Source organism: Haplochromis burtoni, unplaced genomic scaffold, assembly GCF_018398535.1.
Source record: "Haplochromis burtoni strain Fernald_Lab_line unplaced genomic scaffold, NCSU_Asbu1 Contig_110, whole genome shotgun sequence".
Classification (NCBI taxonomy): domain Eukaryota; kingdom Metazoa; phylum Chordata; class Actinopteri; order Cichliformes; family Cichlidae; genus Haplochromis; species Haplochromis burtoni.
The window spans coordinates 880,258-906,213 of NW_024582471.1; the positions used below are offsets into that span (position 1 = coordinate 880,258).

Consider the following 25,956-nt stretch of genomic DNA (forward strand, 5'->3'; position numbering starts at 1 on the left):
GCGCTTGAGGCATGTATTATAAAACTAATTCTTTCAACAAATGTTTTTTTCAATGGTTTTTAAAAACACCATCACTTTTGTTCTGTTTGATAGACTTTCAGAAAATCTGATTTCATGAATTGAGGAACTGGCCCTTTAAAACTCCTGATGACTACTGTTCCTCCAAATTTATTTGTCATCCTCTCTGACAATCTTCTAACATTTCTTTTCCGCCACGTTTCTCATTCTCAACCCTTATTTTCCATCTTTGTTACAAGAGGAAGAGACAAGCACATTATAAATCATATGTTCCTCTCCCTTTTTTTCCACCTGTACTTGTTACCCTATTTTTTTAAGCTCGGTTCAACTTCCCTTCAGCTCACTGCTGTTCGGTGTTTGGCCCGATCAGAGGGGAGCTGAAGAGGGAGGTGGGGGGTTGATAAAGGGGAAGAATGTGGCCATTGTGCTTTCCCGGTATGTGTGTATTTGCGACAAACAGAAAGAAAGAAAGGGAGAGAGAGGAGAGCAAGGCTGATCAGATCTTGTTACAGGTGTTTCATAAACAACACAATAGCACTAACAGGTTTCCTTCTGCCTCTCCGCTGCACTCGTTACTCTGCAGCTCTAGATCTCTGCCTATGTGCTGGTGGATTAGGCTTACGGTTTTGTCGCGTACACACCACACTGAATCTGTGCTTCCCCATCATGAGCATAAGATGATCATGTGACAGACATGTGACATGATCATGGTGCACGCTTGTGTCTGTGTGAGTGTGCAGTTTATGCTGTTTCTCTTCCTTATGCTTGAGGTTTGCTGAATAATAAAGTCCAATCGGTTTCTTGCTTTAAAAAAACTGATATGTTAATTAAATAAAAGATCTCTTCCTGTTGCCTTCTGGTTTAAGAAATCTGTCTTTTCTTCCTGAAACTAGACAGGGCCAAAACACAGCAAAAATAAATTCAAACTAGGACAAACATCGAGATATAAATGTATGTCTTAGATGACGTCTGCTTCTGTGCTTTCCACTTGTGGAATGTGATACAGCGAGTTGAGAGATAAGCGCCACTCGGAAAAATGGTTCACCTATTGAACTTGGTTACACAATTAGTAACGAAGCCACAGCTACTGTCCGAGACGGCGACACAGACAAACACAAAGCCCCGATTGAATAACCCCTTCCATATGCTAACCATTCAACTGGTTTCTATTTTTGGCTTCGGTTTTTACATCAGAATGTCTAAAGAAGCCACGTATCACCACTTCATCAGGTCTGACCAGCACTTCAACACACACACACACCTTTGAAACACCTTACAGGTCCAGGTATTTACAGTATTCACACGGAAGCTGGCCATCTGTACACAAACATTTCGTCTTGTTTCCATCACTTCAGAAGGCAGCAAACTGACTTATGCTTATTTCCTGAAGACATACCCTCATGCTAACCTTAAACTGGCTCTAACCTGAACCCAAACCTGAACTGAGGTCACTGAAGTTAACTGAAACTAAGCTAAAGAGTAAACTAGTGAGAAAAAGAACAATTCAATTAACCGAGATAAAATAAACTTCTGACAAATAAAACAAACGTACATGGTAGTTGTCTTTAGTTTTTGTCAGTTTGGTCAAATTTGCTCAGATAGTAAACGCGAGGTCTGTGCAAATGTTTACCGAGACTGGATGTCTACAAGGCTGTGAGTGACAGTGGTGTGTTTGTATTGTAGAAGCTAATCTGATCTAATCCCTGACAACGACCTCCAATATTATAGAGAAAAATAATACTGAAAAAAGCAAAAACCAGACGCTCTCATTGGATCTCAGAGAGTGAGCAGAGTCTAGCCTGGTTAGTACTTTGGCTGTAAGCTTCGTCATGTGGGACTATGGTGCAGTGGTTAGCACCGTTCCAGGTTTGAACCCCAGCTTATCTACCCCACATGGACGTGAAGTAGATGTAGACAAGTAGATAAGTGTATAGAATAAAGTACAGTATGGATGTATGGTTAAAATGTGACTTCTAGTCTAAAACCACTTTAATAATCTAACTTAAATTTTCCACCCCAAAACAATGATGAAGGAATAACTTGGTCAACCGGCCCCATACTGCATGCCAAACTGGTTACCAGGAAACAGAAACTAAAGTTAACTTCAATGCAAGTACAACTTAAATTACTGTAAACGGACTTGTGACTTACTGTCATTTTTACACTCTGATTTCCTTTCAACTGACATTTAAAAGTCACACATAGTATATTATTGTACTTTGAATGCTTGCTTGAATGAGCTTTAGCATAAATAAGATTTGAGGCATCACTTACTGCATTTCCTTATGTGGAGAAACACGTGAATATTTCCAGAAACTACAGCTGGACAAATGACAGCTTGGCAAATTTGAGCGGATACCCTCTGTGTCAGTGAGACAGTTGTTCTTGAAAAGATCAGCTGGATGTAAACTGTCACACACACACAAAAACACACAGACACACAGGTACACACACGCACACACTACTCTGCTTTCATATGCACACATATATACTCGAGCAGCTAAGTCTCGTTTGCACAACAACAGGACACCCAAGGCTAACTGGCGCCCTGTTCGACCAGTTTCTGAAACCCACACACACACACAGAAGATGACAAGACAAGAACACATAGAACACACACACACACACACACACACAAATAAACATTCAGTACTCGCTCCGTAACCTTGCAGTGAAGGTTACAGCAGTCAGTTGGGTCAATGTGAACACTGGACCAGCTGAAGAAATGTCCTTCCAGATTACCCACTGTGTGAGTGTGTGTGCATGTGTGTGTGAGTGAGTGAGTGAGTGTGTCTGTGTGTGAGTGTGTGCTGTTAAACCTCCAGGTGAGAAAACACACCATGGCTCTCAGCTACATTTACAACATAACTGTTCAGACTGAAATGAGAGAGAATTTCTGAAAAAGAAAAAAAAAAAAAGGGGGGGGGGGCACACACGATGAGTTCCCAGCCAACCTGTAGGATGATGGGACGTGTAGTCACGGCGTCGGCGTCAAAAGGCAACGATCCGGCTTGTCACTTTCTCATCTTCCCCTCCTGCCTTCTATCTTCCTTTGTACAGACAGTCAGGTTCTCTCTGGCTCCGTGTTCGCTGTCAGGGCACTTCCTGTCTTCAATGACAGGTCCCCCAAAGCACAATGAGAAGAGATCTCAGACAATTCTGTCAAACACACTGCACACACACACACTGCACACACACACACACACAGAGGAGAGGACGAGTCAAAGTTTCTCTTCTCCTTTTGGTGTTTTTTTGGATTCTGACTCAGATCCTCTCTGTTTGTCCTCTCCTCTGCTCCAGTCACGACAGCACTCGTAGACGTAACAGCGGGAGACGGGAGAAGGAGGCCGGTGCACAAGGTCTCGAAGTGGAGGAGAGAACAGGAGGTGACAGAGTTGAAGGAAAGCATTAGAGAGAGAGAGGGAGGGAAAGAGGGAGGGAGCGAGGGAGGGCACTGGTAATTAGTGAGTCTGTACCTGACTCTCACTGACATAAGCCCCACATTCCTCAGAAGCGAGAAGGGGGGAGAGATGAGGAGGGAGAGCGGAAAAGGGGAAAAAGTTTGGAACACACACTAATCATCCCAGGACACACATCAGAGAGGACCCTCTTCATCCCAACATACACACAACCACACACACACACACACAAATCTGTCTTCCTTACAGCACAGCATAACTGTCACGGCGCTCAAGTCAAGCCTGCATGATGTTCAGCGAAGGTGCTGCCGCTCCTGAAGCTTCGCCGTCTGTCACACACCTGCTTTTAGTCCCCTTTCTTTCTTCTACCTCTCTCTCAGCTCGTCTTTCCCTTTCTGTTTCTCTCTTTCACTATGTGTATGGTGTACACACTGCCAGCTCCTAAAACTCACCAAACCAGAATCTGACTGCCCATACCCCCAGCACACCTCCTCTCTGCCTCCTCCTTCCTATCATTCCGGATAGGAAACGCTATCCTCCTGTGGCCCTGTCCAATCCAAGTGTGTGTGTGTGTGTGTGTATGTGTGTGTGTTTGAGTGAGTTAGTGCGATCAGCCAGACCTGGGAGAGGAGATTCAGCAGCATTCCTCTAAAGGAGTTTCCTGCACACCTACCACATGATCGCTCTCATCCACCGCTTGCTTATTAGTGATGATCACACACGCTCATTCACAAATACACACATACACCCCTGAGGTCACGATGACATGCTGTCTTTACACTGTAGTGTTCACCTGTCTGACGTGCGCGCTGCAGATCCCTCTGTAATGACACCTTTGTGTAATAACAACCCACTCGGGCACTCTCTCAGGTTTCTTGTGTTTGAATTGTCAGCATGAGCGTGACAAAAAGCATGACTGACAGCTAAAAGGGAAATCCAAACCTTTAAATGTCCAATATAAACAGTTTCTCACTTCTGTTAAGGAGGGTCCTGCCGTAAAGCTGAACAGAAAGTAAAAACTGTTTTTTCTTTCTACTCCTTCACACAGTCCTTCCTCGTCTCATGCGCTTTATCCTCTTTTCTGATCTTTTCAGAAAATGTCATACTTGTTTGATCATGTTATTGAGGTTCAGCAACCCTGAGTCACAGTATTCACTTCTCATTCAAGACTGCGTAAAGTGTATTCCTGTATCTGTGTGTGTGTGTGTGTGTGCGCGCATGTGTGTATGTTGGTTACCCTACCTGAATTCCTTGGAGAGTTTGGTGTAGGCGGGACCAAGCGCTTCCTTCTTCCTGATCTCAGGTACGTGGCGAGCGCGACGTCTTTGTGACAGCCAGTTGTCATGGAGACAAGGAGAGAGCGCTGTGCTGAACAGGAGTGTCCGCGGTCAGCCAACCAGCAGACTGAGAACAGAAGAGAGAAGTGAGGACGCTGGATTTCTGTTTAGTGTAACAACACACACACACACACACACAGAAACACACATGCATACATTCAGATAAAGAAACCCCCCTCCACACACACACACACACACACACACAAACAGTAGGGAACTTGCGAGCATGTGTGTGTGTGTGTGAGTGTGTATAGGAAACTGAGATTGAGTCAGATGTGCTCACACAGAGAAATAACGTTTCAACACAGCGGCTGAACTCTAGCAGGGAGGCGGCCGGGCCGTTGAATAAGTTGCTCAATACTTTTTGACTTTAATGCTTACTTAACAGATTTCACACAATCCTTAAAAAAAACCCTGCAAATACAAAAGCATATACACGGCAATAAGTCAGGCTTCTGTAACTGCAGCAGGCTGTGCAGTTCACCCCAAGTAATCTAAATACATCACGATACAGGTTTCACGACTGATTGTTCCCTACTCTACTAACATAAGAGGAAGCGGTGAAGAAGCACAGATTAAACAAGTTTTAGCCACTATTGCCCGATTCTAAAGTAAAAGTAGATAAAACCCACCCACACCCTGGAACAGGGTTGCACCAGCCAAACGTAAGCCTAGTCTTAACTACACCCAGTCCCAGTGATTCACATTAATTGTTGGGGTGGATTTTTAATGATTTTCTGGTGTCTCACTAACTTATAATTTTGGCTTTTGCAAGCAAATAAAAAGGAATAAAAGAAGAGGTGATTTCACCACTTCAACACTGGAAAAGCAAAATTACTAAAGCTGTGCAAGAACGCACAGGTGCAGAGTCTAGTTTGGTAAGAAGAAGAAACAACTCGGAAATCTGTTCAGAAAACAGTGGAAGGAAAAAGTGGAAAGATGGTCAGCTGCCGTGTTGAGGTCCAGTCGCAGCTCTTCAGTAGCTCTTTCCTTAGAGAATCGAAACAGCTCCCCAGTGCTGTATCTGTCCATCCCTCACAGCTCTCTACTCTCTAAAAGTCTTATTGTGGAGTCGGTGTCATAAAAAAGCTGATATTTTAACTTCTCGTGTGCTCCTCTGCAGGTTCACGATTCACACCACGCCCAGAAGAACGCATAATCCTATATTGCACAACAGGCAAAACTCTTATGTCAGACTTAAGATGCTAAGATAAAACTGATTACGCTTAAGACCTGTTGTAAGCTCTGCTGTTACGACCAGCCCGCTGTGCCTGAAGTTTGGTGGTTTAAAAAAAAGTAAAATAAATGGACAGACGCAAGTTCATCGTAATGCTTTGTGGAAAAGGCACCCACACACGAGCGCACATTTTGTATATTCTTTGCATCTTTCTGCCTTTGGTCCGGTCCTTATTTATTCTCAGTCAGAATGTGATCAGGTGACTGACTCTGCCATTTTAGGATCTTTCACCTATTTATTCTTTAAAGCTTTAGCAATGTGCTGGGCGTCTGCCAGTAGAGAATCAATCGAACAATCAATGCCAGAGTACCTGTTCGACTGGTGACCTGCTTGTGTTTTTTCTCTGCATATTTGGATAAAGGCTGATCTTTGTTTCGTCGTTCCACAGACATTTGCCCCACATCTTTACCCGTTTCTTGTTTTGCAAATTCCAACCTGCCTAATAACCTGCTTATAGGGCTTACCTGGGGTTTGTGTCTCGTGATGAATCATCTGACCTTTCTTGCCTACGTACCAGGAAGCATTCTTGACTTATTTTGCTGTCTCAATATATTTAGAGGGTTTTTTTCCCACCATCACGTAAAATTATTTTTCCAGTCATCCACACTGACTGGAGTTCCTCAGGCTTTAATATAATAGGACTTTGATAAAGCTTAGAATTTAAGGTAGCATCTGTAATTTCACATGCGAAGACCAAAAAAGCCCAAATATTTATGGTCTGTGTCGTATAACGCATGCATATCCGGGGAGTGGAGTGGGGTGGGGGGGGGGATTTCCATAATTTTATTATCCAGCAAATCGCTTTTACTCGTTTCCTAAATAAACCTGTGTTTTTTCCAACCACAACCATTTTCTTTACAGGGTGAACATCCGCCTGCACAGACTTGCTTTAGTTAAGTGTTACGTCACAGTGAGTGGAAGATCATAGCTGCTTTTGAGTACCATTATTGATGTGTGTTGATACAGGACAGGCTTTTGAAAGTTATAAATCCCCACTGACAATATAATAACTCTGACACGAGATGAACGAGTTTATGGTTTAAAGACCATCAGCTTTTGAAAGACCAGACTTTATGAGGTGGATAAAGTTTCACCGGCATGGTCTGTGCACGTGAGGTGAAAATTAAAACATTAAAATATATTTGTTGCATGTAGTTTGTTCTGTAAAAACCAGTCTGGTATGTAGGACTACAATAATTATTCATTTCAGATAAATATGTAAAATGTGTTTTGTTTATGGCTTGTGCACACTCTGTCAGTCAATTTTCATACACAAATCATGCTGTTTACGCCAGAAATAGATCAAAGTGCTCGAACAGAAGTTTTAAAAAGTCATTATGAGGACTGAAGTCTTACTGCGTGACACTGATCCGGCCTCCTATAGCAATGCTTTCTGTGACGGGGAGGAAATCATTACCGATGGATGTCATTTTCACAGATAAAGGCAGTTCTATTGAGTGCAAGGGTTGGCATTGTTTAAAAGTTTACAGTGCTCATATCATGTTTAACGGTTGGAGGCTTCCAATAAAGAGTAGTCGTTCATAGGTCATGGGGAGATAAAAGTGTGATCATATACAGTTCACTGTGTCAAAGGAGGGAGGGCGGCTTAAACTGAGAAAGCTCCATTTGGCTTTTTCCCATTTAAAATGGCATAAAACACAACATGAAACTGATTACAGTATAAGTTAAGCTGAAAAATCTGTTAAACATACATTTTCTTGTTTACAAAAGGAAAGAAAAGGAAATCCTTTAAGTGGCATCTGTAAACAAACCAGAGTTGAAGGATAATCGAGGTTAATTACCACCTGAACTATTTCCGTATTTAAGGTTATGCTTTATAGCTTCTCCTCACTTAACAAGACAGATTACGACAAAAAAAAAAAATAGGAAAACAAATGAGAAGAGTCATTATTTTAACGAAGTCTCACACTCACTGGTCACTTTATTAGGTACACCTTACTAGTGCTTGGTTGGACCCCCGTTTTTGCCTGCAGAGCTTCCTTAACTCTTCATGGCACAGACTCGACATTCCTCAAATTTTAGTCCATACTGACATGATAGCATCACAGTTACTGCAGATTTTTTGGCTGCACATCCATCATGTGAATCACTCATTTCATCACAGCCCAAATGTGCACTGTTGATTTGGGATCTGGTGACTATGAAGGCCATCTGAGTACAATGAACTCACTGTCGCGTCCAAGAAACCACGTTAATGATCTGCGCTTTGTGACATGGAGTGTTCATGGTCAGCAACAATACTCAGGCAGGGTGTGGTGTGTAAATGGGGCACAGACGCGCGCGCGCGCGCACACACACACACACACACACACACACACACCAGCACACACAGACACACACACACACACACACACACACACACACACACACACACACACACACACACACTAACACCAGACCCCTGAACCATTCACAGAAGCTTGGACGGACCCATGGTTTAATGCTGTTTACGCAAATTTCTAACCGTGCTATTCAAATGTTGCAGCAGAAATCGACACTCATCATACTAGGCAATGTTTTTGCAATCTTCTATTGTCCAGTTTCGGTGAGCCTGTGTGATTTGTAGCCTCAGTTTTCTGTTCAGTATTCTGCTGTTGTATCCCATCGTCTGTCTTCAGAGATGACCATCTGCCTTAGCTGTAACGAGTTTAATCGTTTAAACAAATTTAAACAATGCCAACTCTTGCACTCAATAGAACTGCCTTTATCTGTGAAAATGACATCCATCGGTAATGATTTCCTCCCCGTCACAGAAAGCATTGATATAGGAGGCCAAAGGCAGGAGGCCAAATGTTAAATCTCCCCACTCTCCTCCAACATTTGACATCAATAAAGCATTTTCACCCATAGACTGCCGCTTGACCAGCCCGAACGGCTCTGTAAACACTAGAGATGCTTGTGTGGGAGAATCCCAGCAGGTCAGCAGTTCCTGAAATACTCAGAACGGCTTGTCAGGCAACAACCAAAGTCAACGCTCAAAGTCACCTGAATCACCTTTCTTCCCCATTCTGATGTCCAGTTTGAACTTCAGCGAGTCCTCTCGACCATGTCTACATGCATTTAGTTTCTGCAATGTGATTGGCTGACTAGATATTTGTGTTAACAAGCAGCTGAACAGGTGCACCTAACAAACTGGCTGGCGAGTAGTCATTTCAGCAGATTATTTTTGGCACTTTAAGTTATTTAAGAAAACTAGAAAAAGAGAACACCTCAAAATCGTGCACCCTTCATTAAACTTGTAATTTACAGGCACAGAGACTTGCACATGTGCACACAAGAAAGCACACACTCCCCATAATAAAAACCTCAGACCATGCCCTCATTCCTACTTAATAGAAAGAGAGATCTGAGACACTGAGAGGAAGCTTCCAGCTCTCCTGATACTCTTATGACGCCTCACAATGGCGCACAAAGGGATGAGGCAGTTTAGTTATTCACCCCCAACAAAGTGGGTCCAATCAAGTTGTCACGCACACAACAAGGAGAACGGAGAAAGGTGGAAAACTTGGATCATGTTACTAATGTGAACTGGATTTACGAAGTCTATCAAAAGACCGTAAGTGCTGCGACTGCAGTTCGTGTCTCTCTTCAAGACCATAATTCTAGTTAACAGAGTTTGACGCAAAAAGTCAGGTAAGTGCGATAAGAGTTAGATTTGAACAAGCTTCCAGGAAATTAATCTAAGCCAGTGTAATGTTGCCTGAAGCTATATAAACACTAATATGCACAAATATCCTTGAAAAATGTGTCAAGTGTTTAGCAGTGGGTAAAACTAAAAAGCTCTCCTTCAAATATTACCGCCTGCATCGTGGGGTAGTTAAACAAGAACTAACAAGGAAGCATTATGATGGGAAGCAACAGCATCAGACCTGGAACCACTTGTGTGCACATTTTATTTACACAATGTGTGAATGTGTGCGCAGCTACAAAGCGTATCTCTGACGTCTCATAAGTATGTGAAAGCCAATAAATGCATAATGGTAGGTATTGTGTGTGCAGGGAGATGTTAGAGATCGGATAAAAACAACTTGCTCTCCCTTATTGTGTTTGATGCTGAAGAACAGTGAATGAGACAAGCAGCCGTCACAACTGTACACCAGGCGTGGGCAGCATTGTTTCTGAGGCTGACACGGGCTCAGCAGAGTTCATCGTGAACTGAAGCTGCTAAATGTGGTTCATGTTTCTGCAAGAAGCTGAAACAAGAGCTGGACTCGACACATGAAGAGACAGCTGAAATGTCTTCCATTGTTTGTCTCATAGTATAACTACCAAGCTCTACAGCTTTTATATTTTTTCAGAGGTTTAGTTTTTCTTTTATGTCATCGGAGCCATAACTTGTGTGCTACAGACTGTATATAAAATATTGACATAAACACAGAGATGTGCAGTCCTGTTTTGGTGTCTTGGAGGCCGATTTAATGAACCAGCCGTAGAACAGATTGAGATACCAAAGGACCGTTTCAGATGATCACAGCTTAAAGTGCAACCTTCCTTTTAATTCTTTTTAAGCCTGATGTGGAGGATCGTTTTTAAAAAATGAACATCATGTTGTCTTCAATAAGACTTGAACTCGGCAGTTGAGTCCATTAGCATATCAGTGAAATGTCTGCTGCCGCATTAGTGCGAAACGTGTCTTTTTCTAAGCTTTTATACAGTTTGACTTCTTTTTCCAACCAGAAGAGTTACCTCAAACTGATTCTGTCTGGCCTCTATTTTCAGACCCTGAAGCCATGCTCATCCTTCTTATATCTTAAAAAAAATAATAAAACAAGAAACAGAATAACTTGAAAAAGCTACTTTTTTCAGAACTTAATCCAGAAAGGTAAACTTTCGTGGTTATGGCTTACAGCTCGTGAAAAATCAGCTATAATTCTGAAGATCAATCAAAAAGGTTTCAACAGAAATGTCAGAATAATGAAAATTCAGTACAAGGTTCGAGCTCCTTTCTGTAAGTGTCTCCATCGATGCAGCGTGGCACTTCGGCTGAGGCGTTACTGAAGTCCAGGTTGTTTCATAGTGGCCTTCAGCTGGTCTGTGATTATTCGGTCAGGTGTTTCTCATCTCTCTCTTGACAATACCTCGTAGATTCTCTGAGTTCCGATCAGGAGAGTTGGGACAGCATCAGCATGCTCAGCAAATCATTTGTAGTAGGTTTTGGCTCAGTGGGCAGGTACTAAGTCCTCTTGGAAAAGGAAGTCTGCATCTCCATAAACCCTGTCATCAGAGGGAAGCATGAAGTGCTCTTAAATCTGTGTTGACTTTGGACTTGATACAGTGGACATACCACCAACAACAGCAGCAGATGACATGGAAACCCAAACCATCACAGAGAGCGCAAACTTCACCCTGGTCTTCTAAAACCTTGTATTTTGTGCCTCTGCACTCTTCCTCCAGGATCTAGATTTAATTTCTATTCATGGTAAATGGTAAATGGCCTGCATTTGTATAGCGCTTTACTCAGTCCCTAAGGACCCCAAAGCGCTTTACACTACATTCACCCATTCACACACACATTCGCACACTGGCAATGGCAAGCTACATTGTAGCCACAGCTGCCCTGGGGCGCACTGACAGAGGCTCATAGTTTTATTTTTCACAGTTTAACAGGACTTTGGAGCAAACAGCCCAGTTCTTTCTCTCCTTAGCTCTTGTAAGATGTTTCTGACACCGTCTCTGGCTCAAGAGTGGCTTGGTATTAGCTGCTCCTGTACTGAAGACGCCTGCGCGTGGTGGCGCTTACTGCACTGACACCAGCATTAGTGCACTCCTTGTGAAGCTCTCCAAAGTTACTGACGTCATGTTTTTAACGTGCAGTCATCCGTGTTGCTTGTGCACCTTTTCCAACCACACCTTTCCCTTCTATTAATATGCTGTGATGCAGCATTCTGTGAACAGCCAGCTTTTTCAGCAATGACCTGCGTTTTCCCCTCATTGTGGAGGATGTCAAAGATCATCATCAGGACAACTTTCAAATCAGCAGTTTTCCCACTGACTGTGCACTTTATGTGTAATAACTATAGAATATGAACGTCCAACTTTTTAAAATTGAATTAGGAAAAAATAAACTTTCTCAATGATGATCTAAGATTTTCTAAAGTTGTTTTTGATTGTTTTGATTTCTTTAGTACGCTCCGCGGTTATGATTCTGCTGGGGTTTCATGACAGACGAGGGCATTCTTCAGCCCTGAGCTGACTCACCTTTAAACTGAGCTATGACAGCATTAAATTGTCTTGAACACGATCTCTAAATAAATAGAAGACACAGCCGTCTTCTATCAGGATGGAATCTGCCACAGCCGGCCCTACCGGATTAAAAGGAAGTTTCATTTGAATTCCTTGGTCATCCCCGCTCGACTAATGCCACGAGACTTACGAGAAGTCTTTGATTTTGTCAGGAAACAATTACAGCTATTTAACTGATTACAGAGCCCTGTGTCGTCTTCTCACCCGGCAGGTGCTCTGACATATCTAGGAACTCGCTGTTGTTGGCTCCTCTGCGCAAAGTTGCCTATGTTCACGAGCTTTGCCGGTTGCGCTACAACATGACGAGACATGTGTGTGCACATGTGAGTTAAACTTGTTTAACAGCAGAGCAGTGTGGCGGGTCTCTAGGAAAATGATAAGCATGTGCGTGTGAGTGTGTAGCGCTAACAGTTTCTAATTGTGTCTTGATGAGTGACAGAGATCAAGCCCAGCCTAATTAGCACCACTGAAATTCTCTCTCACACACACACACACACTCTCATATACACAATGAATACACTGTGTAGTCAAAAGTATGTAGACAGCCTTGTACAGGAGAACACAGGAAGCCTGGATATGTGTAAATGAAATACATTGTGCCTTCCTCCCCCTCTAAAGACCACAGATAAAGTATTTGCCATAAAACGTGTCAAAATGTTTAACAATGAGATGTCGGACTTGTTTTTCATGATAACCAGGAGCCACCTGCCTGGTTGCAACCTCACAGTGAGGACACACGTTGAGGAAGTCATCCTTCAGCAAATAATAGTCCCACGTAATGTGGTAAGGACATTTCTTGCTAAAAAATAGAAAATATTTAAACAAAAATTTGAGACGTTCAAGTGACGTTAGAACCAGGCCAGCTGTTTATCTCCCGTTGCCCACCACCTGCCTCGAGCTCCAAAACGAACGCTTAGATAAAAAGCACCACTTGTCTTCTCGTAAATCTCAGCATCTAGAAATGCCAAACCACTTGTTTAAGAAAAACGTAGCTATATTTAGAGACTGGTCTGATTCAACAAGGCCATGAATCAGGGGTTAAACCGCAGCCTTCACCTTTCAGACAAAGCTCATATCCTATAGAAAGCACTCTCCAAGGAGTGACTGCTTGTGTATTCATGCCCACAGTCCCAAAACAAGAGATTCCAAAATAATATGTGAGTAATGTTTATATGTCCACAAACATTGGGCCATAGAGAGAGAAACATACAAGGCTGTCGCTCGCTGTAGATCAACTCAAGGTCACTGAATTCAACCACACAAAAGAGTGTGAATGCTAGATCTGAGTGAATAACACCGGTGAGCGTGCGGTTACGTTGATTAAAAAGGGGGAAAAAAAACAACAACCATGGGGGAAAGAAACTCCTCCGGCACCGTACAGCTTCCTGTAAAGATTAGACCTTTATTGAGAAAATTCCAGGTCGGCTTATGACCGCACAACCCGCCGTCTCCAACTGGGCCGATTATTGAATTTAATACACACACAAACATCCTCGCGCGCACGCACACACAAAACATACAATGTAACTAGAGCCCTGTTGTGAGGCGACATCGATGACGCGTGTTGGATGGGATTATCCCTCCAGCTGTACTCTCACCCGCAGAGAAGTGAGGCTCATTTGGCCCCACAAAGCTCACTGTGGTTTTTCCACACACTGATAAATCCCACCCCTGCTTTTTTCCCAGCATCTTCTCCAGCTTACAAGGTTAGCCTCAATGATTTATCATGTGTCATCTTGGTTTATCTCTGCTTGCATCGGGGCTGACTAGCCCGATTTATTTTTTGAAAATAAAAAATATGACTTTGATTCATAACTTGTTAAGGGCCAGAAGCCAAAAAGTGGCTTTGAAATAAATCACTCACTCCAGCAGTAATTGTGCACCGTGGCTCAATAATCCAGGAAAATGTCTCCCTCTGTTGGTCTGACACAAATATTACAATCATGGCGAGATAAATGACTTTTTATGACTGTTAGCAACTTGCTTAGAATAAGGTGTCATTTAAACATTTAGAATGCAAACTGCAAGAGTAAAAATAAAATTCATCGTCAGAAGACGATGCTATGGATAGGGTGGAGGCACGTAATTCACTGTGGTCACCCTTAAAGCGAGCAGCTGAAGGAGGAAGGCAGAGAAGAAGAATCTCTACTGATTTTTATGCTAATCTTTGGATTCTCTTGTTTAATTTAAAGTACATCTTTGATTCAGCTGAAAATTTACATTAATTGTGTGAAAAAAAACCGAGTCCAGTGTTATTTTAGCTAACACTAGTACAAGCCCTTCAGTATTGTTTGGTTTCTTTGGTCTGCTGGTGCTGTTCGCCATGAAATCACAGACACACAATCCTTTTTAAAGTTGTTGTAGATGCATAGCTATATATTCAAAGGAAAGGGGAGCATTTCGGTCACTTGCTAGGTGGTTATTAGGCAACATGTTGACACAATATATCGAATTCAATTCTTGGTAATCTAAATAAGATTTTGCCATCACGATTAAAATGATGTGATCCTTGTATTAGGTGCTGTGGAGCCATAAAAGGGGAAAAAAAACAGGTAATTTAAGCCTGTTGCTAGGTGGTTGCCAGGCAATATGATGACATCACAATATCTGACATCGATGGCAATCATAGACCATGAAAAGTCAATGACACATTGTGACTGCAAGGGACTACAGGGCAAAACAAAAGTGGGTGAAGTGAGCGGGATAAACTTTTCTCACCTTAGAGGTGACTGAAATGAACACTGATGAAACTACAGCGTGGTTACTACTAGACACTCCACGTTGCAGTTGCCTAGGTAACCCTCCAATGTATTTACGCAGGTGTAGCAATGGATGTATGGAAAAAAAAAAGAAAGAAGGGCCAGTAAGTACACGGGGCGTAGGTTTTTGTGCTTTAACACGCAGCATATTTTGCAGCCATGGCAGTTTTACTTATATAGTAAACTCGCTGTGCTTGTAAATAGCTTTAGCGTGGTAAATATACCTGTTTGACCTTTATGGCTGACAACACTGCGCTTGTGATGAATTACAGAACAAAGAACATGTGGCATAACTAGACTTCCTAGCCTCCCAGCATGAAAAGACATGCTGAGGTGTGAAGGGTTTAGTAAAATCTCCAAGACACTGAGACTGAGTGAAACCTGTCAGGCCCTTTGAATACTCATTCTCAATACGTGACTCACCATTTAAAGCACCGTGTCTGTTTGGTTTTGTGCGTTTCTTGGTTGTTTTTGCATAATCCATCAATTAAAAATTATAAAAAGAAAAGCCTTACCTGCTGACATGTGCTTAATGACTTGGGGACGAGGATTTTATAATAACACATGGCAGGAGTAAAGGTTATTTCAATAAGAGCGTGTTTCCTCATGCAACACTTGGCTGATGTAAAATACTTTGTGAGGGAAAGAAAATGAGGAACATGGTAGAAGTCAGTTTCATTTAAACTCTGTGAAGTTCCACAAACCTGCATTTTTTTTTTCAATAGGAGTGACACCTCTGAAGTCTGATTGTATAGAAGCCAATGTGAAAACAACCCATAGCTTCCTTAATCTGTAACTTTAGTAAACACTTCCCTGATGAGTTAATGGCCTGAGATTTACATTTTAATTAATTGATTTATGGGCTTTGGGCTTTTAATTGTTTCTTTGAGATGAAATTGACAGAGAAAGAAGCCCCTGCTCCAAAATCAACAACTTCAAGTTCCACTGAAATCTGCAGCTGTCTACATAAACAAGCCAAATGCCTTCTGGAGAAAGGATTTATGGATAGACAAGACAAAGATAGAGCTATCTGACCTCCATGACAAGATGTATGTTTGAAGGAGTAAAGATGAGGTTTTCAAACCTAAGAACATTGTATTGGTGGTCACGCATGGTGCTGGTAGCATCATGCTCTGGGGCTGTTTAGCTCTCAGTGGTCTTGAACACAGTTGGGTGTTACATCAGGTCAAAGATGAGAAACACTTTTAAAAAAACGATCTTGGGTAAAACAGGCTAACATGAAGTCTCTGGAATGATGTTCCCAAACCCTACTGAAAACTTGAACTATGCTTAAAAGCTGGGTCCATGCCAGGAAACCGACAAATTTAAATAAACTTTACCAATTCTGCCATGAAGACTGGTGAAATATCTAGCCAGAACTATAGCAGATGCTTGCTGATGGCTACCAAAAGCATCTGGTTGAGGTGCATCTAGCTAAGAGATATTTAAACAAATGTTAATAGGATATGCATGCATATATTTCAGCTTGTATTTACAATTTTGAACCTGTGTAGATTAGAAAAAAATCCAGTAAATCCAACCCTGATGCTGTCCATCAAACAGATGTATGCTGTATAATCATGTCACTCTGCAAAAATACCAAACCAAAAATCATTAAAAACCCCAAATTACGAGGACATTCATGTCCATAATGAGTGTATGCAAACTTATGACCACAACTGTATGCAAAGGTATCGACTGTGAGGTCACCAGGTGGTTGACATTGGCATTTTGGAGCTTACCATCAGCTAACATTATTGAGCTGCACTGCAGTCATAAAATGCAAAGACACATATCGGCTAGTTGATGCTAAGCAAACACAAAAAACAAAAACAAACAAAACTATAATTTCACTCACGACAGCTGAAGTAGAAACTTCTCAGATGGTCCATACCTCACAGAAATTCATGGCACTAATTAAATAATCCATTATAAAGAGTCTCCGACAGCAGGCATAGGGTACTTCCACTGGATTAGCCTAGCAGTCGGCTCAGCTCAATTAACATGGCCACGCCCCTAACACGTTTAGCCAGGCAGATGAGTGAACAAAAAAAGCAAAAAAACAGTCGTTATGAAAGGGGAAGCTAAAGAACGTTTCTGCTTCCAGGACTTAACAAGTTTAAAATACCATCCTTATCTGTTCTCTTTTCGCTCTGAAATATTGGAACAAAAGCTCATTAGCCTGCTCTCTGCGGGGTCTGCATACTGCTGAGTTCCTTATTAACAAATCACTCAAATTCAGCACTGTTGGAAATGACACGTTCGTGTACTTAAATGAACCTGCAAAAGTCTGACCTAGTGTTGAATTTACAATCCCGATTGTTTAAATACATTCTTCGTAAATCTGTGAAGATAAGACGTGCTTATACATCTTATCTCTGCTTTTGCTAACCTTGAAGTTCAGAAAGCAAGCACGTCCGTACAACACAGATATACTCGGCAGGCTATACGTGCACTGAATGACACAGGAACCCAACACTGACTGCAAACGCAGGTGGACATTGTCACTATGCTGTGACATCAACCCCTGCAATGTTTTTTAGACATGGAATAAATTAATGAATATGTTGGGTTATGGAGCCTCAGATGAACATATCTGACCTAGAGAGTGGAGACTGATGAAGTGCAACACAAACAGACACACATTTCAGCTAATTAAATAATAAAATATCACCAATCAAAAAATGAAGTTCTCCGATGGTCTGTAATACACAGCAAGCTGTAATATTTGTCAGATGATTCTATTACCCGATTTCAATTCTGATACCCAATTTTGCTGTGCAAGAAACTGCACAATGACAATAAAAAGCTCTAAGTCTATTAAAAATGCTTTAACAGCAGCACATACCTGTCAGTCAAAGCAGCCACATGTTAACATGCTTTTTAATGCTGTGAGGTTGGACATTTAACAGGTGAGTCTGTGGGGATTTACTCAGTTCTGAGCCCAGCCCTAAAGAGCCATTAGAGAAACTGGCGTTTTTAGCACTTCTGCATTTAGCTTCAATTTTTCAGCCCCACAGACTGCAGCCCGGCGCCCTTTTGCATCCTGTTTAAAGCATCTCTAAGCTGCCTTCAAGCACCTATGTGAGCTTCAACCATGAAACCTCGTAAAACGTTACAGCTTGCAAATCAAAAGGTAAATGGAATATACTTCTTTTTTTTTTACTTGACTTGAGACTTAAAGGTGTTTTCTTACTACAAGCCTCAGTCACCTATTCACTCAAATACTTTTTCTATGCCTAAGCATATAAAATTCACAGACACACACTGATGGGTGCATCAGGGGCAACTCGGGGTTCAGCATCTTTCCCAAGGAAGCTTAGCCACAGGCTCAATAATACCAATCAGAGGGAATTCCAAGTGTCTATTAATGTGCATGAAAATGTATCCAAGGATTATGTCCATCCTTTATATACAGTCTATGGCATTAGCATCACATCCTGTTTTATTACCAAATTAAAAAATATTGTACTAGTATGTTGTAAGTCACAAACAAACAGCTTCCCCAGCTTTGCCTTATGCTGCACTGCACTTCTGTGCTCAGTAGGGTGCAGTGACATCAGATACCTGTGAAGCCCCCCCCCCTTCCCCGCCCCGCCCCCCCAACGCTGTCACTTATTAACAGGTAGTACAGTATGAAGGAAGTTTCCAGCTGCCCTGGACACATTCCTGTGTGTAATGGTATCCAAGATAGTTTCTCATATTTGCCAGCAAACACAGACACTCAGCTTTGTGGTCTGTGGTTCACTTTGATCATTTTTTAAAATATATTTAACATGATTTAATAAATGTGTGACTAAAGTAACAGTGAAAATCCAAGATGATAAAGTATTTTATGTTTTGTACGTTATACAAAGTATGTTATGTATTATACTGTATAGCTATCTCAGAGGGGGGTCAGGCCTCCTTCATTATCATATTGTTGCCATGGCATTTCAAACTCTCTCCAGAGGGAAGCCGTGGATGACAAAGAGGTGATGAGAGGAGTGAAGATCTCCAATTCACTGGGACAGCATATAATAGCCGGGGAAGAGTAAAGAGCACACAGGCAGATCCAGGATACTCGCTCAGAAGATGAGCGTTGTTCCCATGAGGAGAGTCCTGAATGACAACGGTAAGACCTGCTATGCAATTTTAAACAGCCCATCATCCTGTATGCAGATTACACTAAGCCGCTGTAGCCTTTTCTTCCAGTGCTGCTCTTCTTAAGTGGACTTAGGGTTTTTCTTCTGCAGGAAACTGCTTGACACTCATTAAATCACTGCTGTTTGATATTCATTAATTTATTCCATTTGCACTGACATGGCCTTATTGGACACGTTTCTGGTCAATTCCAGCTCTGTGTTTAAACATTCATGAGTGCCGTAAAAGCCGATTACACTGTGTCTGTGTTTCTCTCTATTAATCCAGTTTAATTAGAGCCAAGTGGTCCCTGAACTTTTGGATGTTAAGTCTCAAAGAAAGTGATGTCACCCAACACTAAACACTGATTAAAACTATTGGGTTAGCTAATGTGTGCCTCTTTTCTATCATTTCATTACATTTTAGACAGAAGAATCTAGGTTTAAGGTCAGAGTAAAGGTTAGAGGTCATTCAAGTAGTTGTTAAAGTTAGAATAACTCTGCAGGAAAATAGATGGAGGTCAATGTAATGTCCCCTGAAGCGATGGAAACACAACTGAGTGCATGTGTGTTGGTGAAGCAGCTGCACACAGATGGTTTTAGAGGGTCAGTCAGAGGTGGACCTTTGTGCAGGGTCAGGCAGCGGTCCATTATTTATTCATGCCGACGTATCCGAAAGGCCGCCTAATTGCACCAGGAGGAGCCCAATTACGCACAGGGGCCTGCGGCCGCTCTGTCTCGCATTCACAGGAAAGTGGGAGGTGGATCACATGTCAGCTATGACCGATGCTGTGCGTCTTATTTACATTTGCAGAGCTCGGGTTCAGCTCTGTAAACACACAGTGTTTGTGTGTGTTTATATGCTCGCTGGAACAGCAGATGCTGGCAGGAGTGCCAAACAAGAAAAGACAAATGTTGTCAGATAGACTGGAAATTGCTTACAGAACCTCTTGACAAGTGTTTGTTTTTTCTCTGATCATGACAGGCAAAGGTAAGGTGTTTAAGGTGCTGCTGGTTGTGTATTTGTGTAACATGAGCACACATACATAGTCTTTGTGTTACAGTGGGCTCCGGCGAGGATGTGAATACGAGCTCTGGGACGGAGAAGGTGATCAGCAAGGAGCCTTTCTGCTCCCTGCTCCCTCGACTGCATTCATCTTCTCAGTCTACAGGTGATATCCAGTCTTAAAACTTGCACTACTTATCTCATATTGTATTTACCAAACTGCAAGTTGCAAGAGAAAACGACAATTTTTGCAGAACTTTCATCTTGTGAAAAATTAAGCATACAGTATTTTTGCTTTCATGGTAATTTAGAGGGTAAGTAGCAGGAAAATGCTGCTAATTAAATACTCAATTAACTGACTGGTCATCAGTGAGTGACAGCGCCTATATAAAAACAGAGGTTTTGGCAGTTTGCAGGTCAGTATTAACACTTGCCAAGGAGAAAAAACATTTGCAATGATTTTAAAGAAGCAACTGTTCCTGCCATCAGTCTGGGAAACCCAACATTGTACAGTGAGATTATTCACAAGTGGAAAACATTCAAGACAGTCACCAGTCTTCCCAGGACTGGACATCCCAGCAAATTCACCCAAGGTCAGACCGGGCAAAGCACAGAGAAGCTCCAAAAGACCCCCAAAGCAACATCTCAGGCTCTAAAGGCCACAGTTAGCATGTTAAACATCAGTGTTGATAACAGTACAATAAGAAAACGCCTGAACAAGTAAGGCTTGTTTTGAAGAGTTGCAAGGAGAAAGCCTCTTCTCCCTGAAAAAGAACACGAAAGCAGATGCAACTTTGTAAAGTTACATTTTTACATGTTTGAATACAGAGCAAAGGAAATCTTTAATGTTATTATTAATACCCGCTTTTAAAAAACAGCTGCCAACAGAAACTAACAATATCTAACAAACCCGACACTTTTCTCTCTATTCAGATAATCAGCACCGTTCTTGTATCGTCTCTCCAACTTCCTCCCTCCACCTCTCTCGTGCCGCCTTTGTTTTTCCTCAGCCTATCATCTATCTGATCAGGTTTACCTACAGGCTGCAGATATTTTCCAGCAGCTGTGTAGAGACAAGCCAGCCAGCCAACATCAGCGTCTACATTATGGAAAAAAGACGGAAACATCGCTGCTCAAGAGCGGGGACAAAACCATGGAGAAGCATGTGTTCCAGCTCGCCTTTAACACACTTAAATGTAAGATTACAGTGAACGATTTAGAATAGCGCACCACACTTTAACCATATTTAGTTTTATGAATGCAGATGAACTGTACTGTATATCCAGCATGGAGGGAGCCCACTGGTGGTTAAACATAAAGTCAGGGGGAAATTAATTTGATCCCCTCTACTGCCACCTCTGAGGACTTTACCCAACTCCTAGGGATAAGGTAGCCTTATCTCTATAATGAATAACAGAGGAGAGCAGCATATGTCAGCTCCAATATTCACTTTCTGAATAGCATCTTCAACTGCAGGCAGCAGATTAAATAATATATAGTCATACATTTCATTTCTCCACGTGACTGCAAATTGCTTGAGTGGAAGTGCAGTAGATGTCTGTTTGGGAGGTGATAAGAGAGTGCATGTCATGGGCAGACACACACGCACACACATATAAATTCACTTTAAAAAGCCACAAGTGCGCATATAGTGAAAAACACAACGTTTTACATACATTATTTGACCATTTAGGTGGCAGCAAGTTTTTCCAGATACCTGTCTTTTCTTTTTGGTTGTCCACAGCCACCTACAATGTAGGTAAACAGAATTTCTTCTGAATATTAAAGCGCAGCATTTTGTATTTTTGCAATAAACAGTTTGTAAAACACGCATCATTGATTCTCTATGACAAAACAAGAAATAATCATCCTCATTTTGAACATAAGACAGCATAGTGACTAAGTGTCACTACCTATTTAAATGTTCTGTAAAGTTCCTTATATAGGTTCATCAGAGACCAACATGGTGCAGTCGTTTGATACGATGTGAATCTGTTCCCATGTCACCATTTCCAGTCACGAGGTGTGTCAGTGTCACTATGACAGAACCAGCTAACCTTAAAAGGCTTGTTTCTTATGGGTAAAACATGGTTACATTTGACTGGCAACTTGTTTGGTTATAGAATGATTCTGGGTAGACATCCGCATCTAAATGATAAATCTCCTATACTGTGTAGCATTTAGGCTACTTTAGCCTTCCCACTATTGGTGCACATCTGCAAGCCACTTTACACCCCACCTCCACTCCTAGATCCCCCTTTTCTTCCAGACTTTATCAGTCACATCTGTTGTCATCTCTGTACCACCGGCAATATCATGACTACAGCAGCCTCGACTGAAACACATTCATGACATTCATATGTATCTGCATGTAAAGGGAATTCCTGTTTTAGTGTGTATTGCATAGTGAACTTGCACAGGTCTCTGGACCGCCACAGAGCATAGCAAACACCCCCCTTCAGTTCTTGCCCAGCAACACGAGTAAAGGAAGGGAAGGGGCAAACAGACAGGGTTGGCGAGCTGCTTTTGAAGTGTTGCTGCATGTTGCATTTTTCATTCACTGGATAGAATTCTTTATCATGAAAATTGCATGAATATCTATGAATGGAATATAATTTTTTTTTTTAAAAAAAAGGTTTTCAATCATGTAAAAAAAGATGAATACAGAAGACCTATCTAAACACACACAGACAGAGCACTCACGCACACACACACACACACACACACACACACACACACACACACACACACACACACACGCACGCACACGCACACACACCAACATGCAACATACTCACTCTAAATCTGGGTATTGGCCTGGTTGTTGCCACACAGAGCTGGTAACCATAACAGAGCATTTGGCAGCTAATGAGGCAGATATTCTCTCAGGAGGAGGTTGAGACAAAATTAGAATTAAAAGAGGTGAATTTGGACTTACATTTGTCAGCTTATCAGAGGCACGACACCAGCTGAACACTAAACTTTCTGCATTCATTTTTTTAACCACCTGGTACCGTCTTGCTGACAGAGCTCAACAGTGACTGAACACTGTTTTAATGGCTCCAGTTCCAAAAGTGATTTTCTGGAATAAGCATTTACTCCACTGACAATGTCTAAAGTCCTTATAGAAAGACTTTTAAGCCTTGAACCAACCAGTTATGACTCATGGCAGTGAAAGAGATAATTTAGATCAAAAAATAAAATGAGGCAAAAGTTACAAGACATGTCTACATAATTACTGTCTGCATAATTGTCTACATAACTAACCAACCTATAAGCAAAACTATGCCAGATTTCACAGGAAATGAATTCCAGCCTTGTCAGATTTAATCCTTTTTGTGTTGTTTAATAGCTTTTGTTGTTTGTGTGCACTGAAATGTACACAGACTTACACATTTCCATGGTAACAGCAATCACAAATGTCACTGTTTCAGTTCAGTACTTCTTTCATGTGAAAGCGCAAATAAAATGCAAACACAGGCTTGTGGTTTCCACAGGAGCTCGCAGTAAGTCTACTTTGGATGCTCACAAAATTATGGCTCATAAACAGGTTTTTTCCTTCGTTTTACCACCGGAACCTTTCTGTTGAGCTCTCATTGAGTTCCATTTGCCATAACCTCATGATACTTTAGCACTATTGTGTTTTCTGCTGAACAGGAACACTCGTTTCCAGAAATAATTTTCTCGTTACTCTGAGTAATTTCTTGGCAGCAGGGACAGACTGACAAGATAATTCAGGCTGGTTATTTGACTCCATCCCAGGCCACTTAAACTGACACTATGTGTTATTTAATACTGCCTCCATATCATAATTTCTGCTGCGTCTGTTATCCCTGTATTGTTGTTGTTGTTCCTGCATCATCGTATGTAGCAATGTTGCAACTGACCAATCACATTGCTGTGATGTCATAGCTTTTCAATGTGGTCGGGGGAGTGAACAGCATTTCTTTTTTTAGAAAACTAGTGGAACAAATGGTAAGCATTTCAAGTGTTTTATATATATCTATATATATATATATTTCAAAAATAACTATATTATTAATGAAATGAAGCTGCACCAATCAGATGTTCTAACATCTCCATCACCACTGGTTGAAATGCAACCACAAACAATAACAGAGGCTGTTATCGTTCCGTTTTTAAATATTACTTCAACTGGATATATGGGAATGATTCCTGTTATTGCAGCATTCTGCTAGAAACAAAGTGCCTTGAGACACAAGTTAAAATCAGTGCAATGCTGGCTTCTTGGAAGCAAAATTAAAAGAAGTGAGGGGTGGCTCCACATGTGATTAAAGTGTTTTCAGTAAACTGGTTTTCCATGTTTAGCAACAAAATTGTGTCCAAAATAAAAGTGAATACGTGTGTAGACAGTTGTCTGCATCCATAAGTGTACAAAAGGAATAACTGAACAGTTTTTAGGTTATTATACATGTTATTATATGTGTTATTACTCCCCTAAGGCTCAAATTCATGTTGGTCTGAAAGTTATTTGGATTAAAAATGCAAAGCTTTGGGACAAAGAGCCTCTGAACCTGAGTTTTCAAGGTTCTGGCTGCAGGTGAACCCTCAAAAACCCTCTAGGAATACACTAATCAATGCACATACTAATTTATAAAGGGACCAGTGACTTACAAAACAAATAGCCTGCCTGTTTTAAACAGAGATACGCAGTAAGCTCAAGGATTTTTGTTTAGCTCTTTTCATTTTTAATTAACTCTGATGGGCACTTTAGCATTTCTTCTTCATTCTTCCCCCCTCTTGCTCTCTCCCTCCTGGAACTTTTTATTCCCAAATTCATTATACCAAAAGTTTTTTTTTTAACTTTATGTGTAAAGTAGCAAGTAGAGATTGAATGACTCATACTGAGTCTTTTTAGAGGTCCTTCTACTCATTCCTGCGCTCTACTAATGCTGCTCAAATTCACCGTCAGGGCACAGGGAAATATCCCAGCGTCCAACACTGACTGGCAGCGACTTTGCAGGCTCTGACATCTGTAGTTCTGACTCTGAATCAGAAATGATTGTGTATTAACTAGAATAATAACCAAAACACAGTTGCTGTTAGCATATCAAAAAGACACATGACCTTGGTTCAGCTGAAGACAGAGCTTCAACATATCAGCAAATAGAGCCAAACTGTCTATATGACTAAACAAGTGACAGAGTATGATTATCCTCCGCTTTGATGGACACTACGATTCAAATTTCTCTTAATTCATTAAAATTCAGCCGATGTTTTTTTCCCTTTGTTCATTAACAACTTTGTTTTCCTCCTAGATCAAGATTTACTCGAGGACATCATCTCCGACAGCTGCTTCCATACTTCGCAGCATATTGTGAGTCCCACCAGATTTGACATTTGGGTGTTTACAGACTCAAATCCAATGTTTTTTTTAAAAAGAAAAAAAAGAAATACGCTCACACACTGAGTGTGTGAAACAGTCTGGGAGTTATCTGTCTTCAAATAAAGTGTTTGTGGCCGTATGAGCGCGATTCATCCGAATATTGCGGAATGATAGCGAGGGAGGCAGGGACGCAGTTAAAGGCCATTTGTATTCAGACGTGTACATGGTCTGGCTGGTTATAGGTGGCAAGTGATACACACAAGGGAGAGGCAGACACACTCTCTCTGACTGGGAACGTAAATTATGCTGTGAAACACTGCGCTATGACACATACATGGATAAGAGACTCGCTCCGCTCGTGCGTGGCTCTGTGTGGGAATGATAAGTCGAGGGAAACGCAGAGAATGGGCTGAGGCCGTTAGTCTGCGAGTGCGACTATAAAACCACC

General features: G+C 41.6%; 2 protein-coding genes across 12 annotated transcripts in view; one reads left to right on the plus strand and one right to left on the minus strand.

The window, feature by feature from the left end:
* rbm47 (RNA binding motif protein 47) overlaps positions 1–16,988 on the minus strand; it is a 49,361-nt gene extending 32,373 nt beyond the window's left edge. For 5 of the 11 annotated variants that reach the window (XM_014335475.2, XM_014335473.2, XM_014335472.2 and 2 more), the window contains exon 1: positions 2,973–3,673. The gene's annotated coding sequence lies outside the window, so the exon portion shown is untranslated. The other 6 variants (XM_042223381.1, XM_005928254.3, XM_005928257.3 and 3 more) reach the window with 6 other exon arrangements.
* LOC102308810 (putative methyltransferase NSUN7) overlaps positions 9,591–25,956 on the plus strand; it is a 29,149-nt gene continuing 12,783 nt past the window's right edge. Inside the window, exons 1-4 of the mRNA XM_042223382.1 lie at positions 9,591–9,665; positions 18,985–19,148; positions 20,220–21,357; positions 25,441–25,499. Of these exons, the coding sequence (XP_042079316.1) occupies positions 21,315–21,357; positions 25,441–25,499 (102 nt within the window). The 5' untranslated portion in view covers positions 9,591–9,665; positions 18,985–19,148; positions 20,220–21,314. The remainder of the gene's footprint in view (positions 9,666–18,984; positions 19,149–20,219; positions 21,358–25,440; positions 25,500–25,956) is intronic.